The sequence below is a fragment of the Oncorhynchus kisutch genome, linkage group LG6 (genome assembly GCF_002021735.2).
Source record: "Oncorhynchus kisutch isolate 150728-3 linkage group LG6, Okis_V2, whole genome shotgun sequence".
Lineage (NCBI taxonomy): Eukaryota > Metazoa > Chordata > Actinopteri > Salmoniformes > Salmonidae > Oncorhynchus > Oncorhynchus kisutch.
In genome coordinates this window covers 39,942,665-39,962,827 of record NC_034179.2, presented here as the reverse complement: position 1 = coordinate 39,962,827, position 20,163 = coordinate 39,942,665, and the positions used below count along the sequence as shown (strand labels likewise).

The window sequence follows — 20,163 nt, the reverse complement described above, 5'->3', positions numbered from 1 at the left end:
TCATAGATACACTTCAACTGTGAGAGACGGAATCTAAAACAAAAATCCAGAAAATCACATCATATGATTTTTAAGTAATTAATTAGCATTGTATTGCATGACAAAAGTATTTGATACATCAGAAAAGCAGAACTTAATATTTGGTACAGAAACCTTTGTTTGCAATTACAGAGATCATACATTTCCTGTAGTTCTTGACCAGGGTTGCACACACTGCAGCAGGGATTTTGGCCCACTCCTCCATACAGACCTTCTCCAGATCCTCCAGGTTTCGGGGCTGTCGCTGGGCAATACAGACTTTTAGCTCCCTCTAAAGCTTTTCTATTGGGTTCAGGTCTAGAGACTGGCTAGGCCACTCCAGGACCTTGAGATGCTTCTTACAGAACAGCTCCTTAGTTGCCCTGGCTGTGTGTTTCGGGTCGTTGACATGCTGGAAGACCCAGCCGCGACCCACCTTCAATGCTCTTACTTAGGGAAGAGAAGATCTCGCGATACATGGCCCCATCTATCCTCCCCTCAATATGATGCAGTCGTCCTGTCCCCTTTGCAGAAAAGCATCCCCAAAGAATGATGTTTCCACCTCCATGCTTCATGGTTGGGATGGTGTTCTTGGGGTTGTACTCCTCCTTCTTCCTCCTCCAACACGGCGAGTGGAGTTTAGACCAAAAAGCTATTTTTGTCTCGTCAGACCACATTACCTTCTCTCATTCCTCCTCTGGATCATCCAGATGGTATTTGGCAAACTTCAGATGGGCCTGGACATGCTCTGGCTTGAGCAGGGGGACCTTGCGTGCACTGCAGGATTTTAATCCATGACGGCGTAGTGTTACTAATGGTTTTCTTTGAGACTGTGTTCACCAGCTCTCTTCAGGTCATTGACCAGGTCATGCCGTGTAGTTCTGGGCTGATCCCTCACCTTCCTCATGATCATTGATGCCCCACGAGGTGAGATCTTGCATGGAGCCCCAGACCGAGGGTGATTGACCGTCATCTTGAACTTCTTCCATTTTCTAATAATTGCGCCAACAGTTGTTTGCCTACTTACCAAGCTGCTTGCCTATTGTCCTGTAGCCCATCCCAGCCTTGTGCAGGTGTACAATTTTATCCCTGATGTCCTTACACAGCTCTCTGGTCTTGACCATTGTGGAGAGGTTGGAGTCTGTTTGATTGAGTGTGTGGGCAGGTGTCTTTTATTTGGGTAACGAGTTCAAACAGGTGCAGTTAATACAGGTAATGAGTGGAGAGCAGGAGGGCTTCTTAACTTGTTATGGCTGCAATCCCACTAACGGGATAAGTGTCATCAACAACCGCTGAATAGCATAGCGCTACATTCAATAAATATTACTAAAAATGGTTATATTCATGAAATCACAAGTGCAATATAGGAAAACACATCTTAGCCTTTTGTTAATCCACCTTTCGTGTCAGATTTTACAGCGAAAGCAATCCAAGCGTTTGTAAGTTTATCGATCGCATGACAAAACATTAGGTACACTAAGCATCAGGTAGCTTGGTCACGAAAATCAGAAAAGCAATCAAATTAATCGTTTACCTTTGATCTTCGGATGTTTTCACTCACGAGACTCCCAGTTACACAACAAATTTTCCTTTTGTTCCATAAAGATTGTTTTTATATCCAAAATACCTCCGTTTGTTTGGCGCGTTATGTTCAGAAATCCACAGGAAAGAGCGGTCATGACAACGCAGACAAATTCCACATAGTTTCCATAATGTCCACAGAAACATGTCAAGCTTTTTTTATAATCAATCCTCAGGTTGTTTTAAAAATATATAATCGATAATATATCAACCGCAAATATCTTTCACAGTAGGAGAGGGAAAAGCAATACCTATCCAAACTTTATTGCGTGAGCAAAACTTGTGTGACCACTTGACGCGATGTTATCGTTCTGGCTCATTTTTCAAAATAAAAGCCTTTAACTATGTCTGAAGACTGACACCTTGAGGAAGCAATAGGAAAAGGAATCTGGTTCATATCCCTTTAAATCCATCAAAGGGAGGCTATGGAACATGGAGTTTTCAAAATAGAAGCCACTTCCTGTTTTGATTTTCCTCAGGGTTTCGCCTCTAATATCAGTTCTGTTATACTCACAGACAATATTTTGACAGTTTTGGAAACTTCAGAGTGTTTTCTATCCAATACTACTAATAATATGCATATATTAGCAACTGAGACTGAGGAGCTGGTCTCTCACAGTTGAAGTGTACCTATGATAAAAATTACAGACCGTACATGCTTTGTAAGTAGGAAAACCTGCAAAAAAGGCAGTGTATCAAATACTTGTTCTCCGCACTGTATATGCTAAGGCCGAGAAAATAATATATTCAACCACACCTTTGTTTCATCACAAAACCGGAGAGCAACATCTGTCAATGGGAGTCCACAAATCATATTGCATGTAACAAACAGTTACAAGACCTACAGCATGGTCAAGCAAGGTAATGTTTCTGACATTTTTTTTAGACAACTAAACAACTATTGATTTCAAACCACGGAGAGTTACTGCAGGTCACATAGAAAACAGGAACTGCCTCCACTATTCCAGCACCATTTCAACATCATCTAAACAGCTATGCTTAGTCTAATACAGTGACAACTAAAATATGCCAAAAACTATTTAGTCCAATCAACATAAGCTAAATCTGATGTGGCTGTCCATGGTACTGATTTCTGTAGTAGAAAAAAACATGTTGACTCAACCTACTTGTAGAGAAACGCCAGTGCCATCCTCCCCTGTTTTAATAGATTTTTTTATTCAACCTTTTATTTAACTAGGCAAGTCAGTTGTGAGCTGTCAGAGCAGCTCACAGATCATTGCACCTGTACATAGCCCATCTATAAATACCCCACCAAACTACCTCATCCCCATACTGTATTTATTTATTTGGCTCCTTTGCACCACAGTATCTCTACTTGCACATTCATCTTCTGGACATCAATCTCTCCAGTGTTTACTTGCTATATCGTTATTACCTCGCCACCATGGCCTATTTATTGCCTTATCTCCCTTACCTCATTTGCACACACTGTAGATATACTTTTTCTACTGTATTATTGACTGCATTTTTGTTTATTCCATGTGTAACTTTGTGCTATTGTATGTGTTCGAACTGCTTTGCTTTATCTTGGCTAGGTCGCAGTTGTAAATGAGAACTTGTTCTCAACTAGCCTACCTGGTTAAAGTTTAAATAAAAAAATAAAAGTTAACTTATTTACAAAGACGGCCTACCCCGGCCAAACCCTAACCCAAACGACGCTGGGCCTATTGTGCACTGCCCTATGGGACTACCGAACACGGCCAGCTGTGATACAGCCTGGAATTGAACCATGGTGCCTTAGATCGCTGCACCACTCGGAAGCCCAAACGGTTTCTAACTGTCATACAGTACACACTTTTAGTTTTTGTTGTCCTAGTCTATCTGTCTAAAGTACTCTCTCTAGTTTAACTTCCTTTCAGGGGCAACAATATACCAGAACAGCTAGTAAACATTATCATGCTACATATTGAACTTCCATCCTCTCAGGCCAGGGGTACAATGTATGAATTTATATTTGGATTAGAATTGCTGTTATAATCATTGGCCAGTACGGAGAATGAAGTAAAACCTCAAGTCCAAATCCCTATCTCCATCCATGGCTAATTTAGGAAAGGGATGATTCTAGCCACTGGAGGACAACAACACGAGACGCAACAATTTGTTTTTTTCTGTCAATAATGACGTTTGGCTTGTGATGTAATTGGTCTGAAGCCAAATCCAAACTGGCTTCCCTTTACTTTTTTGTTGTTGTTGGTGAGCCAGGACCATTCATAGTTGAGCTCACTCAGTTTAGCGCAAAGCTAAACTGAGTTTCTTTCAATTATCAAGCCGGGCTAAATGCTTGCTGGCTTCCCTTGTATTCAATGCTATGGATGGCAACAATGTCATACTCTTTCTGACCATACAGCATCAGATACGTTACATGAATACTGGGACAGAAGGGCGCTGATTTGTTCGCTCTGATTCTCCAGTAAGATGAATTCAGCCTCTTGCAAATTGATGGACATGCATGAATCACAGAGAGACGAAAGAGAGTATTCAGACCCTTTACTCAGTACTTTATTGACACACCTTTGGAAGTGATTACAGCTACATGCTCAGCACAGCTGTATTTGGGGAGTTTCTCCCATACTTCTCTGCAAGATCCTCTCAAGCTCTGTCAGGTTGGATAGGGAGTGTCGCTGCACAGCTATTTTCAGGTCTCCAGAGATGTTTTGATCGGGTTCAAGTCCAGGCTCTGGCTGGGCCACTCGAGTTCAATCTTGGTTTCATCATAATCTTGTTTCTCATGGTCTGAGAGTCCTTTAGTTTCCTTTTGGCCAACCTCAAGCGGGTCTGTCGTGCCTTTTAGAAGTGGCTTCTGTCTAGTGTGCTGCAGAGATGGTTGTCCGTCTGGAAGGTTCTCCCATCCCCACAGAGGAACTCTGAAGCACAGTCAGTGACCTTTTGGTCACCTGCCAAAAGGAACTGAAAGATCTCTGATCATGAGAATCAAGACCTTTTCTCACAAGTGTAACACAGGGTGTGAGCTCTGTGAACAACGTGTCCACCCCAACAATGAGAACAACTGTAATAATACATGTAATGCATTAACATAAGTAAGCATAACCAAAGAAACATTGTAGATTAGAAATTATGGGAATTAATGGTAAATTTACTACTGGAGATTTACTACTGAATGCGCATATATTGGCGCGAGAGAACGCATTCCTGAAACGCGTGACTTGTGCATCTAAGCCACACTCCCCTTCTTGACTCAACATTTAACATTTATACCCAAGACACATCATCTTCACACATTACTGTAGGCCTAAGAAATACTCTCACAACCAGTGTTGGGTCCAAAGCAGTAGCCGTTTATGAAAAACCAACAGCCTATCGACCAAACATTTAGTCAACTAAATGGAGGGGGGTCAACCCAAAGTTAGGACTACATTATTTTAGCCATGTAAAAAATGTCAGTTTAAGCTACATGTCCATATGCTCATCATCATGAGATGATGCTGGTAAACCTTGTATTTAAAACTTATTTTCCTGAAAAAAAGCCTTCCGTAGGTTACCTGTAACCTAGCCCTATAGCAGTGTTTTTCCACCAGCCAAATAGAAAAAGTAGCCAGCGAGGGAGTTCCGGGCTGAGGGGTTCGAGAATTTTGTTTGTTTGTTGACAAACAAGCTCTATTTTGGTGGCCTTTAGTACATTATTATGCCTTGATGCCACCCAAAAGACAAAGCTAAATTATTGAGGACTTGACTGACTTTACCTCCCAGATTGGTACTGAGTTGTGGTATTGAGTAGAAAGTCATGACCTTTGAATTCATGCATTTTCAATAATTAAAATTCTGTTTGTTTCTTCAAATTATGTATTTAATTGTCTCAGCTGCTGTGGACAGTTAAGGAAACTAGCGTCATTTTGTAATTTGGGTGAACCATCCCTTTAACAGTTTGACCTGTCAATCAATCACTGTGGAGGGGGCAGGATGTTTGTGTCAAAGCGTTGGTAGGATTTCAGACGTCAATCAATCACTGTGGGTGGGACTTTGAGGGAAGGCCGTAGATTAGTTTTTCTGACTAGAATACTATCTCCAGACCCCCCCAACAGTGTGTGAACCACCACTTTTATACAAAGTCAGGCACCCATGACATACAGGTATGATTAAAGAATTAAGCAGGTGTTAAACTTGGTCTTATTTACACAGAAAACAGCATTGACTACTCCATTGTCGACACTGTAGTCAAACCTATATCAATATCTTTAATAATGCCATAATAAGTATCATGACATTGTCCACTCCGACAATGAGAACGATAAAAGACTGGAATAATATTGTATTGAACGCATTAACACATTACCGTAACCAAACAAACATTTGTAGATTAGAATTTATAGGAATTAACAGTAAATGTACTACTGGTGATATATGTAATAGGGAACTGATAGATATTAACAATCAAACGCAAACCATTTATACAATGAAGTTACGAAACAATGTGCACAAATTGGCTGGCGAGAGTGCATTCTGGAGAGGGAAGTGCATTGTGCAGCCGTACTCTGAAAGATGGACAATAGTGAGTGCCCCCCAATTAACCTACGAGTGTCTTTTCTATGAACTCTCCCTGACTTCCAAAAGACCTGACAGCTAATATGCTCTAGACGGGTTGATTTAATTTTCCCCGAAGTTGGCACTCATTCACTCCCCCTCATTGATGGACTGGTGTAATAAATATGGTGGGAACTCACTCTGGTTTATGCTAACACCCAACCAATGGCTTCTAAATCTATTAGGGGAGGGAACAAGTGTAGTGAGCAAGTACACACTTTGAGCTAAGGGGTAGGGAATTGGAATGCAGCCCTGGTTTTTACCTCAAAACAAAGACCATCCTTATTTCAGCCTGACTGGTTGTTAATGTTGTCATTGGACAGTTAGGGTGGACGGTTGCTCATTTCCATGTCATCCCCACTATACGATTCCCCTTCAGTCTCCTGTTGCCTCTGTGACACTGAGGTGGGCAATGGAGAGGAAAATTGACATTTTAGATGTGCCCCTTCTCTCACGCAAAGCTGCCTGGCACAGAGGGCCACTAGACCTTGACAGAGAGGAAGTCCATCCATCACAGTGCTACAAATGGACTTAGCTGGGCTAGCTTTTTCTACGAAGGAGATAATGCTAGATATGACATGCTGTGACCTAAATAGCTTTGACTGTTTTTTGGGGGCTGAAATGATCTCTTGTCCAATATGATAATGATGATAGGGCAACTGTTTTCAGGCTCATCACGTGTGCAAATATATGACCTTTTGATATGAATGGCAAGTTTTGTTACGGACCACTAATAACCTGTGTGGGGAGGGGGGTTTAAAAAATATTTTTTCCCATGAGCGTGTCCATGCATCTGTGACCTTTTTTAAAATAGATTTTACAAATGTGATTTGTGGATTCACTAAGTATTTTCTTGTTGCCAGGGTGAACCCAGAGAAGCTGACGAGCGTGCAGCAGAAGCTGGAGGCTTTCCTGGCCCAGGAGAAGGAACAGAAGGAGCGAGCACAGAGGGTCAGTGTCCTGGGAGGGGGGTAAGGGCAGGGGGGCGAGACCATTACAGGATTGGGATGGATTAGGGGTCAAGCCATTAGCTTTCCAGGACAGGAGTTATTTTCAGCCATAGTGCTTACACCCATAACATCCAGAGTTGTCACCGGGATGATAATGCAGGGTCCGACATTAACGATGGCCCACTGGCCCGGGGACAGTAAAAACATGTCGTGCCAGTGGATCTTGTCAACTTCTGTGTGCGTTTTTGCATTCCAGTTCAACGTTTGCCTCCTCTGTTTTAGTCTACCATTTTGAAGACTACGCACGGAAATGTATTTACATTTGAGCAATATGATTGGCCTTTCATTTAAGCACCACCACGCGCCCACGCGTTGCAGCTACTCGAGCAGTACATGAGTTGATGCCTTCACATAGCACACACGCAAGCTGTCAGGAGCAAAAAGAAGCTACTCACTCACTGAGCTGATTGTATTTTGAGCTAGGGAAAGCGATTTACAGAAGTAAACCTTCAATAGTGAACATACTAGAAATATGCCGGCTACTGTTGATAGTCTGCACAAAGAAAGCTACAAAAAGACATCTAGCATTTGTCTTGGCTAGCCTACTGTAGCCAGGTCAATATCTCTTTTGGAACACAATTATCTTAATTTTGAGATTGTTTTTCCTTCTTAAAATGACATAGTTTACAAACAAAAAATGAATGCAATTAATAAAATGCTATTCTAAAGAATAAAGGCTAATTTCTAAATTATTTGTTTTTTAATACATATCATAGGAATCAAATGTAGCTTAATAGCTGAATATAGAGAGGGCGCATGCCAACCTATAGGCCCTGGATGACCCCAATGCATTTAAAAATGACACCATGTCCGGGCCAGTAGAAATTTTGTTAGGCTGGTAGATTTTTGGACAACAGGCCCAACCTGTAATGGACTGCATTTAAATACTGCATTATTTACACTTCTGACTAAGTAACTAAAATGTGATTGAAAATGGAAATTATATATGTTATTTTTGTGTGTTTTTGGCTCTGTCATTAACACCCTCGTTGCCTAGACGGTGCAATTGTTATACCCACTTTTCTACTCATAACAGGATTCTTTGCCATTTCATGCGTCAACAGATTGTTTAATCATAATTTCACGTTTGTAATGTATGTGCACAAGTACCGTGATATTAATTTCTTGCCAGCTCCAAACCCAGCAGTGCTGTAATCAATATCAATGTAGCACTAAAACAGGAGGAAAAAAAGAACAAATCATTTGAAACAGGCAACACATTTCTCCTGAGGAGAGAGCCCACTTGAAGAGGGTCCCTTATCACCATCTTGCACCATCCCATGTGATTCATCGCCTCCCTCGGCTGGCTGTTCAAGGAGATGGCAGTTGTCGATATCGCTCACCCCCCCACCACTCTCTCCCTCTTTCTCTGTGCAGTGTTTCGTCTCCTACCTGCGCTCTGTCTACCTCATGAAAAACAAAGACGTCTTTGATGTGTTCCAGCTCAAGCTCCAGGAGTATGCAGCGTGAGTAAAAGGGACACGGGCCATTTTGACCACTAATCTGTCTCCTAGCGGTGGAGCGTTTTCCTTAGATCTGCTCCAGTTGTTTAGGGCTTCCCAATCCCGAAAGAATGTCAACCAGGCCACAATATGCCTGTTTGTTGTGCATGTGAGGGGACTTGGACATCATTATCCACAAGGCCTTAACAGAGAATATGGTGTGCGGCATCATTAGAAGAAGCTGTGTCATCCCCTCATTCAAGCATAGAGTAGCTTAGCTTTAGCCACTGCTAGCTATTTTAGCCTTTTTAGACCATGATGAACCAAACATTTCAATAAAAGTCCAACTTGATGTCATTCTTCCCTTTTGGTACTTTTGCTAGTTCTCTGGGCCTCGCTGTTGCTCCAAGGGTGCGTTTTCTCAACAAAGTCCAGAAGCAGAGAGCAGACCCTGGACAGAGCGGCGGGCCGGGAGATGTGGCCCCGCATGAGGAGGAGAAGGAACTAAAGAGCTTCAAGGCTCAGCTCAGAGGAGACGGGCTCAAGTCCGAAGCTCAAGAATCCCAAAGCTCAGATGAGGAAGATGATGAGGGGGAGGAAAAGTTACAGCCCGGTCCTAAGGGTCTCATCTTCGGGGCAGATGAAACCGAGGAGGATGAAGATATGAGGGACTTGGACCTGCTCACAGTGAAGAGAAAAGATGTCTTCAGCCTGGAGGAAGTTGACCAGGATGATGAGGTGAGGTGCTCCTGCCTGTGGTGGTGCCAGTTCTGTGGACACCAGTGTCTCTTAATTCTGGACCTGGGGACCCAAAGGGGTGTAGGTTTTTGCCATCGCTCTACACACCTGATTCCACTAATCAACTCATCAAACCTCTTGATTAGTGGAATCAGGTGTGTAGTTCTTGGGCACAAAAAAAAAAAATGAATTCCCTTTGGATTTCCAGGACCATGATTAGGAAACACTGGTGTCCACTTAACACATTACGCAAGTTGCATTTACCTATTTAAAGGTCCAATGCAGCAGTTTATATCTCAATATTAAATCAAATATAGCTTTTTAGCAAAGAGCAATTTCTCAAGCAAGGCCATTGCTAGGAATGTCTAGGAGTAGTCTGAGTAGGGAGGGGAAAACTGAAAACTAGCTCTTATTGGCAGAGGTTTGGAACTCTTTCTTATTGATCTATTAACTCATTTACTGCCTGGTGATGTCAGGCAAAAACTCTAAGTTGGAATACTGTGAAATTTCAGATGTTCTTTTCAAACAGCACTTACACTAAAAGTGCATTATCATTTTCACAATTTCACAGTATTCCAACTTAGACTGTATATATCCACACTTCGATCTCATGAAAATCATGTTTTTGACTGCCTTTAACATTTTTTGCTAAATACAATTACTCCATGTTGTTCAGCATAGTATATATAAACCCTCCATAGATGTTAAACAAGCCATTTGGGCTTTTGTTCGACTTAGATGTGTTGCTGTGTGTGCTTTTCTGCCTAATTTTGGAAAAGCAGCAGCGTCTGTGTGTGTGAACAATGCAAGCGGGAAAAGGTAGAATTAGCATGCCCAAATGAGTGAGCAACCACAATCAAAGCTGTCGGCGCTCAGTCAGGAGCCACGCTGCCAACAGAGACATATTCGTCTCTACAGTCAAGCACAACAAGCATCTGTTTACAGTCACAGCCAATTTCAGGTAGGAAAATGGTTCTGGAAACTGCCAGAATGGCAATTTGTGGAAACCCAGATGGCTATATACATGCATAGCCTAGGTGCACTTTGTTTACATGCATTTGTCGTCTCCAGTTGGACAAGCGGTTCAGTTCCATCTCCAACCATCTGTTTTCTACTGAGTTGCCAATGCCTTTGTCTCATATACAGTCATGACTGAAATTACTGGCACCCTTGATAAAGATGAGCAAAAAAAGACTATAAAAATGTAAATATAATCCTTCGCTTTAGCCTGGCTTTGCTCTGTGTTTCTGTAGAGTTCACTTTGTTTCTATAAAAGTTGGGAACAACATGTTCCAAGAGCCTCAATCACTACACGCATATCTGGCAGTGGATGATACTCATCGATGTCAGATTTAATTTTGGGCAGATGGTTCCTCTCTGCTGGAGAGAGAACCTCTAAATCACTGTTTGTGCCCCGTTCCCACCTACGTGTACGTTCCTTAACAGGGGATGTAGATGCTGAAGTGGTGACCTCATCACAGTAATAACGCTGGTTTGGGTTATGAGCTTCTAATCTAATTCAATGGCTGAGACAAAGCTGTCTGTTGCACTCGTCTTTGTTGTTAAGTGAGGAGTTAGGCAGCTACAACTCTTAAACCCCTGCACACAACTAGTGTGACTCAGTGTAAACTTTCTGCTCCTTTCTCTGGAATTGGTGTCAACTGATTCGAAATAGGTCCTTCCAAGCTTTTTCTCGTCTTATATTTAGTTTCTGTGCACCTTGGGACAAACAAATTGGGCTAGCTCCCATGTGAAGTTGAAAATAAAACATCCTAGTTTTCCCTTAAAAAAAGACCGCTGTAGGGTAGAAACGGTTTGGAGAAGAGGTGTTTGAACAGAGGTCAGGGTGAGTTTAGCCAGCCCAGGCTAGCTATTTCATTGACTCCTCTGCAGTGGGCTATGAATATGCTGTAGGTGGCCGGGGTCACATCTACTGTGCCTTCAGCTGGAGTGTGGGAGGCTGCGGAGTGCTGGCTTTCCATCTAGTCCGACATGATTCACTGTCTTTAAATGGGGTGAGAATCCTTTATTTTTATTTTTTTGCCCTTCAAAACATTATGAACACCTTCCTAATATTGAGTTGCAGCCCCCCTCTTTGCCCTCAGAACAGCCTCAGTTTGTCAGAGGATAGACTCTACAAGGTGTTGAACGTGTTCTACAGGAATGCTGGCCCGTGTTGACTCCAATACTTCCCACAGTTGTGTCAAGTTGCCTTGGATGTCCTTTGGGTGGTGGACCATTCTTGATACACATGGGAAACTGTTGAGTGTGAAAAACCCAGCAGGCTTGCAGTTCTTGACACAACTGGTGCGCCTGGCACCTACTAGCAAGCCCTGTTCAAAGACACTTAAATATTTTCTTTCCCATTCACCCTCTGAATGGCACACACACAATCCATGTCTCAATTGTCTCTAGGCATAAAAATCCTTCTTTAAACCTTCTCCCCTTCATCTACAGGGCTTGAAGTAGATTTAACAAGTGACGTCAATAAGGGCTTATCATTCACCTGGTCAGTCTATATCATGGAGCGAGCAGGTGTTAATGTTTTGTACACTGTGTCTATTGAATGAAATGGCCACATTTACGTTAGATCATTAAATGAATGGTTTATAATATAAGGATTTCTTGACCTGAATAAGTTAACGTTCCACATAAGAGTTGATGAATATCGAAGAGACTGGGAAACTTTCAGAGTTAACACACACTCTGAGAAAGACCATATACTTTACCCCCAGCATGTGACAGTAATTAAGTTGTCCCACTGTCACGATCGCTGTCTGGACTATATGGCTGGGAGTGCTTTTATTGCCTTCTCTATAGAGATCCGGATGACCTCACCCGTGTCACCCCAGCTTTTCAATCCGGCCTGCAGGGTCTGTTCCGCTCTGTTACCTCTGAGATTGTCATTGTACCCAGTGAAACAGAAAGACCCCTCACTACTGTCTTCTGGCCTGATCCTGTCCTAGTGGGGTTGGGAAGCTCCTTCAGGTAGAGCTGTTTCAATAATAATTGGTTGAATTGACATTGTCACTTGACACGTTTTAAAGCTGCAATATGACGCTTTTTGAGCAACCTGACCAAATTCACATGGAAATATTTCATATCTGTCATTTACCATTGAAAGCAAGTCTAAGAATCGGTAGATATGTGCTATTTCTATGCTCCCAGGTCTTAAGTTTTGTTTATGCGTCTTTTCCTTTTGGTTTTGTTCTACAGCTTCAAACAGCTGAAAATACTATATTTTTGGTTTGGATAAGATATTTCACAGTGGTTTACATGGTACAATATTTCTTTACACTATAGTTTTTTTCGTCACACAAACAAAAATTAGGAGAACAATTAGAATTTTAGCAACCAGGAAATGACGGAATGATTCCTACATAGTGCATCTTTTAAAATATCAATAATGTAAATGTCTCGAATGTCTGCGATATTCTGGCACAAGGTATAGAGCATATTAATACGCTACTAATTTATGCGTTACCCCAACCAGCAATTCACTTCCTCAACCTTCTTTGCGTATTATGGCAGTTCTGAAAAAACATGAACACATGCTCCAACACCCAAATAGGTCCTTTCAGAAACACTCTCAGTATAGTGGTGCAGGTCTTAGATGTTGTGCACATGAAATTGTCATTCCGAAATGTATCCGCAACATATTCCATTTTGTTCAACTCAACCCGTTTCCTCTATACAGCTGTTCCATTCTCTGTGTAGCCTGCTGCTAAAATGGACGGAGAGCTATTGCTCTAGCTGCAACAGTGGAATAGTGGAATATACAGTACATTCGTAAAGTATTCAGACCCCTTCACTTTTTCCACATTTTGTTACGTTACAGCCTTATTCTAAAATTATTTTTAATTTTTTTATAAACAATACCCCATAATGACAAAGTGAAAACAGGTTTTTAGAATTTTTTGCAAATGTATTAAAACTAAACATTCTTTATTTACATAAGAATTCAGACCGTTTGCTATGGGACTCGAAATTGAGCTACGGTGTATCCTGTTTCCATTGATCATCCTTGAGATGTTTCTACAACTTCAATGGGGTCCAGCTGTGGTAAATTCAATTGATTGGACATGGTATGGAAAGGCACACACCTGTCTATATAAGATCCCACAGTTGACGGTGCATGTCAGAGCAAAAATCAAGCCATGAGATCGAAGGAATTGTCTGTAGAGCTCCAAGACAGGATTTTCTCGAGGCACAGATCTGGTGAAGGGTATTTAAAAAAAATCTGAGGCATTGAAGGTCCCCAAGAACACCGTGGCCTACATCATTCTTAAATGGAAGGAGTTTGGCACCAGCAAGACTCTTCCTAGAGCTGACCGGCCTGGTCAAACTGAGCAATTGGGGGAGAAGGGTCTTGGTCAGTGAGGTGACCAAGAACCTGATGGTCATTCTGACAGAGCTCCAGAGTTCCTCTATGGCAATAGGAGAACCTTCCAGAAGGACAACCATCTCTGCAACACTCCACCAATCAGGCCTTTATGGTAGAGTGGCCAGATGAAAGCCACTCCTCAGTAAAAGGCACATGACAGCCCACTTGGTGTTTGCAAAAAGGCACCTTAAAGACTCTCGGACCATGAGAAACAAGATTCTCCGGTCTGATGAAGCCACGATTGAACTCTTTGGCCTGAATGCCAAGTGTCACATCTGGAGGAAACCTGCACCATCATCCCTATGGTGAAGCATTGTGTTTTTTAGCGGCAGGGACTGTAGCTGTGGTTCACCTTCAAACAGGACAACAACCCTAAGCATACAGCCAAGACAACGAAGGAGTGGCTTTGGGTCTGAATGTCCTTGAGTGGCCCAGCCAGAGCCCAGACTTGCACCTGATCGAACTTCTCTGGAGACGCCTGAAAATGGCTGTGCAGCGACGCTCTCCATCCAACCTGACAGATCTTGAGAGAATCTGCAAGTAAGAATGGGAGAACCTCCCCAAATACAGGTGAGCCAAGCTTGTAGTGTCATACCCAAGAAGACTTGAGGCTGTAATCGCTACCAAAGGTGCCTCAACAAATTACTGAGTAAAGGGTCTGAATGCTAGTGTGTGTGTAAATGTGCAAACATTTCTAAGAACCTGTTTTTGCTTTTTTCATTATGGGGTATTGTGTGTAGATTGATGGGGGAAAAAACCATTTCATCCATTTTTGAATAAAGGCTGTAACGTAACAAAGTGGAAAAGGTGAAGGGGCCTGAATACTTTCCGAATGCACTGTAACTTTGTGGATATACACAGAATTTAATTTGTATAATATCTAAAGACCTGCATCACTATACTGAGAGATTGTAATTTCTTAAAGGACGTATTTGGGTGTTTTTGGAGCGTTTGCTCATGATTTGTCAGAGACCGCATTTTCCACAACGAGTATGAGGAAGTGAATTGCTGATTATGGTATGTTTCTCAAAAACAAGAGATAGGTCCCTTCTATAAAACCCCATTTACATAAAGAAAATACAAATGATGTAAAAAAAAAAAAAAAAAAATTTTTTGCTTTTTTTTTGGTCCGTTCTATCATCGGATAACGTAATATGAATATATATTTTTTGGAATCACTAAACGTTAATAAGGCTTCCCGTTAATGCCATCGTTAATCTTCAGTTTCTGTCTTTGAGGAGGTGGTGCTAGCCGTTCATAATAACACATCCCTCATTCCCAGGAGATGTCCTTTAAAATGCAGCTTTGTTAGGATGAGATTGATTGAAGCATTCGTGAGAGCAGCCCGCAATAACAATCTCAGGAGAGGACAGGAGCCTGTCGACAGTCCTCTATGTCAAATGACACCTTTCATTGGGAACGCAAAGCACCGCAATTCCATTATCCTAATTGCATCCTTGTCGTCCCCTCTCCCTCATTTTGAAGAGACTGTTGAAACTGTCTCCTGACAAAAACAAATCCGTTGGACATCCCCTTAAGGTTATTAAGGCCTATCGTACAGATGGTATGCTAAAAGCTTATGATATAATAGAGAATGCTAGAATTTCTCTTTTTCAAAGCCTATTGGTGTTTTTTCAGACACTAGCTTAATTTATTCTGCCTATAGAAGTTTTATATATACCAAAGTATGTGGACACCCCTATTTCAGCCGCTATCATTGCTGACAGGTGTATTACATTTGAGCGCACAGCCATGCAATCTCCAGAGACAAACATTGGCAGTAGAATGGCCTTACTTAAAAGCTCTTAAAACCTTTCCAACAATTCAGTTTGTCAAATTCATTGCAACACTCCCTACCAAGTTCCAAACTGCCTCTGGAAGCAATGCTAGCACAAGAACTGTTCATCTGGATCTTCATGAAATGGGTTTCCATGGCTCAGCAGCTGCACACAAGCCTAAGATCACCATCCGCAATCCCAAGCGTTGGCTGGTGTGGTGTAAAGCTCTCCGCCATTGGACTTTGGAGCAATGGAAATACCTTCTCTTGAGTGATGAATCACGCTTCACCATCTGGCAGTCCGTCTGACAAATCTGGGTTTGGTGGATGCCAGGAGACCGCTACCTGCCTGAATGCATAGTGCCAACTATAAAGTTTGTTGGAGGAAGAATTATGGTCTGGGGCTCTTTTTCATGGTTCCGGCTAGGCCCCTTAGTTCCAGTGAAGGGAAATCTTAACTGTACACCATAGAATGATGTTCTAGATGATTCCGTGCTTCCAACAGTTTGGGTTAGGCCCTTTCCTGTTTTCAACATGACAATGCCCCCATGCACAAAGCAAGGTCCATACAGAAATAGTTTGTCTCGATCGGTGTGGAAGAGCTTTACTGGCCTATACAGAGCCCTGACCGCAACCCCATCAAACACCTTTGGAATGAATTGGAATGCCCACTGCGTGCCGGGCCTAATCGCCCAACATCATTGCCCGACCTCACTAATGCTCATGGATGAATGGAAGCAAGTCCCAGCAGCAGTGTTTCAAAATCTAGTGGAAAGCCTTCCCAGAGTGGAGGCTGTTATGGCAGCAAAGGAGGGACCAACTCCATATTAATGCCCATGAGTTTTAGAATGAGGTGTTTCGGGGTGTCCACATACTTTTGACTATCAACCTTAGATGCCTTAAGGCTGGTTGGTGCATGCTGCGTTTTGTTTTCTGAGTAAGTGCTGTAGAGTTATGACTGTCAATTTGGCAAATGTGATGAAATAGTTTGACACTGAGCCGCAGGGAACAGTTTCTATTCAGAGGAATGCTAGTGTTAGATTAGGTTGCACCTCAGTTGTGTTAGTTCAATGCTGTCTTCCTCTCCATTTCTTTTAAATCAATACTGAACAACAATATAAACGCAACAATTTCAAAGATTTTTACTGAGTTACATTTCATAGATGGGAATCAGTCAATTGAATTAGTCATTATTCCCTAAACGATGGCGCAGCCAAGGGTGAGCTTGGGAGGTCTTAGGCCTACCCACTTGGGAGCCATGTCCATCCACCGGGGAGCCAGACCCAGCCAATCAGAATTACTTTTTCCCCACGAAAGAGATTTAATAGAGACTGATATGCTCCTCAGCCCCCCATCCCCAGACGATCCCACAGGTGAAGAAGCAAGGATGTGGAGGTCCTGGGCCGGCGTGGTTGTGAGGCCAGTTGGACATACTGCCAAATTTTCTAAACGACTTTGGACGTGGCTTATGGTAGAGAAACTAACATTCAATTCTCTGGCAACAGCCGTATTGAACATTGCTGTCCACATTTTAGTAGCATTTATTTTCCCCAGCACAAGGTGCACCTGTGTAATGATCATGCTGTTTAATCAGCTTCTTAATATTTCACACCTGTCAAGTGGATGTATTATTTTGGCTAAGGAGAAATGCTCACTAACAGGGTTGTAAAGACATTAGTGCATAAACAAAAATTGAGAAACAAGCTTTTTGTGCGCGTGGAACATTTTTGGGATCTTATTTCAGATCATGAAAAATGGGACCAACACTTCAGGAAACTAATGGGTAAAAGGAATAATTAAAACGATCAGACTATAGAGACTCCAACCATTTGCATAATGCTAAGTCCTTTCAGGTTGTTTTGATGTCCCCGTTCCCCCCTGTTGACAGTGGTGTTTGATCCGGCCCGTTGATTGAAGGATTGTTTGGTTAATTGATTCATGAGCGTCTGATTCACACTCTAGTTGATTCATTTGCCCTCAGCCATTCATGTCAGAATGGGCAGCCTCGGCTGACAGTGAGAGGAATGCTCCTCAACGCACAACTGTCCAGTGATGAAACAAGCAATAAATCACCCCTCTGTGAGATTTAACTTACCCTCTGCTTATGATATACTGTGTGTCTAAGTATCACATTTCATTATGAGTCTTGTGGTTTCACCTGAATCATTGTTGAAGTTTGTTTGTCCTTGCCTAACGAAATTGCTAAATACATACAAACATGCTAATGATTTTTTTTCATTAAGATTTTGTTCAACTTTGAAAGGTAGGACATTTTTTAGATTAGCGAGTTCCTTCGCTGCGAAAACAGCTTTCCGACTCTAGCTGCTAAGCTCACATATTGCAAATTTCCATTGTCGCTCCCATTCAAGAGGCCAACCTGCCAGCTACCTAACCCTGAGAACATTTTAACATTTAAGATAAGAGCAGCATGCACTGGGAAGTCAAAAGGTTGAGGAGAGCAAAGCAAATTGGTAAGACATGCTCTTAAATTGGGATAAAAATTTCTGGAATATAGATGGGGTAAGAATTGACTCTGTGGCCCCCCCATCTTCTTAAGTCTTTCCAAATGCATACAGAAAGCCATGTGCCTTTGTGCAAACTGCAGGTATTGGATTCCTCCTCAATAGTTTTTTTCCTCAAGAATTTATTTTTGACGGGGCCCATCATTTTTCCATAAATGCAGTGCAATAACTTCACACCCAATGATATTTAATTGAATCAGAATCACGGCGAGACTCTGCCTCCCGTGGGAAACGCTTATTAAACTAGGAGGGTTAGGAAATGAGGTCCTGAGGTGAGAATCGCAACGCCGGCGCCTTCCAATTAGATTCTCAGTGGGGAGATAGAAACTGGGGATGGAGAGGGAGTGACATTTACTGATTCGGTTTTGACAAGGGAGGTGGGACGGTGGACGGGGGGGTTGTTGTCTTGTACTGCTAATGATGTGCTGACCTCATTATGTTTACGAAGTGAATTTTGCAACAGGTTGAATGTTGAAGTCTAATTCAGTAGTTGGCTGAATGAATGAACCCCCCCCCCCCAACAGCTTTTCCTCTGCCACACATTATTGCATTGTTGTTCAGAACACTTGATGTGTCTTTTGAATAGGGCTCTCGAAATTGATGGCACTACCTTCTGATGGCAGACTCTGGGTTTGTCAGCAGAACAAACTATAGAAACGTAATGGTTTTGCTGTCCTTTTTTTATGAGATGACTCTAAAAAGAACCTTCAAATAGATGAATAGTGTGAGTCATAGAAATATAATTAATAGAACAGGCTTGGAAGCGCTAACCCTGACCATTTGACTGGGAAACTCATGGGTACACTCGCAATGGCTGCCTGGTATTGTGATTAAATTATTTTCATGCTAATTTGGAATGTTCTATCAACTAATGCTGGATTGCCATGGTAATGTAGGATGTTCATTCAAATTATGCTAACTGATGTGGTTCATGCAATGGAATGTATTTGTTGTTGTAATGTCAGTTGAGTTGACTCAACTGATTGAAGGGTACAATTTCTGCTTTTAATTCCTTGCATGCGTACACTCAATGGCTGCCAGTCCACCCATTATCGCGTCATTGACTTGTGTTGGGACGTCCGTTCTATTAATTCTATTTCAATTGGGAAAATGAACAATTCTCCTTCATTTGGCTGGGGGAAATCTAATGTCTTTCGGGATGACAAAGTATCCCAGCATAATAGCCAACAATTTCATGGGCTGTTATTTCATTTTTACCGCCACATGTTTTTTAAACACGTTTTTCTCTTTAACAAAAGCTCACATCAGTTATTCCTAATTGAAGATGGCGATCAATGTCCCCAAGGGAGGAATTTCATTTATTGAACCATAAAATGCACCACCTAGCCAAATACATCAACATATGGTTTAGTGAGAACGCCTACATAAACTGTGTGGTAGAAATTCTGAAAGCCGGCCATTGAGGCAGCGCCTTGTAGCCCTAGGTCATTCTGAAGTGAAAAATAGTTTCTTAATAATCTGGCATGCAATATTTATCTTCTGAGTGCCAGCTCAGCAGAGTCTAGTGCTGGTTAGTCAAGTCATATTCCAAGGGCTTGTTTGATTAAGACCCTAGGCAAAGTGCTCTATTGCTCTGGATATGGAGCACATTGTTTGGGATGTGTCAAGGAAAGTTGATTTATCCTCCTGCTTTGACTACATCGACAACATCGTTTGTTCGCACAGAATCATTCCTAGGGGATAATCACTGTCGCGAAACGCCAATTCGGGACTGAAAGATGTTCATCAGATTCCCTTTGTTTATGTTATGCCTCGTGTCCTTGTCAACCGCTTAACCAGAGATCTAAATATGGGCAAACATTGGAGCACTATAAAGCCTACAGGTTGTATTTAGGCCAGATTCTAATTAAAGGAGCAATTGAAATTGTGTTAATTTCTTGAATGATAATGAACGAGTTGAGGCACTGACCTTATATTGAGTTGTATTATTTTCCAGAGCCCAGAGTTAATTATCCCTTTTATACCATGGCTATAATTTAACACACTTGCAGGTAGAAATGTTTTCAACATCCACTGAAGTAGCTAGCAGGTTTAATAGTGACAGTAGTTGCGTTGGTAATCAAACAAGACTTACTAGTTTTAAAGTTAATATCCTGCAATTCTACACAAT

At 41.9% G+C, this 20,163-nt stretch overlaps 1 protein-coding gene across 3 annotated transcripts in view; it reads left to right on the top strand.

The window, feature by feature from the left end:
• The window catches only part of ddx10 (DEAD (Asp-Glu-Ala-Asp) box polypeptide 10), a 66,541-nt gene that overhangs the window by 15,628 nt on the left and 30,750 nt on the right, over positions 1–20,163 (top strand). For 2 of the 3 annotated variants that reach the window (XM_020485662.2, XM_020485663.2), the window contains exons 11-13: positions 7,023–7,110; positions 8,547–8,635; positions 8,995–9,349. In XM_020485662.2, the coding sequence (XP_020341251.1) occupies positions 7,023–7,110; positions 8,547–8,635; positions 8,995–9,349 (532 nt within the window). The remainder of the gene's footprint in view (positions 1–7,022; positions 7,111–8,546; positions 8,636–8,994; positions 9,350–20,163) is intronic. The other variant, XM_020485664.2, reaches the window with a different exon arrangement.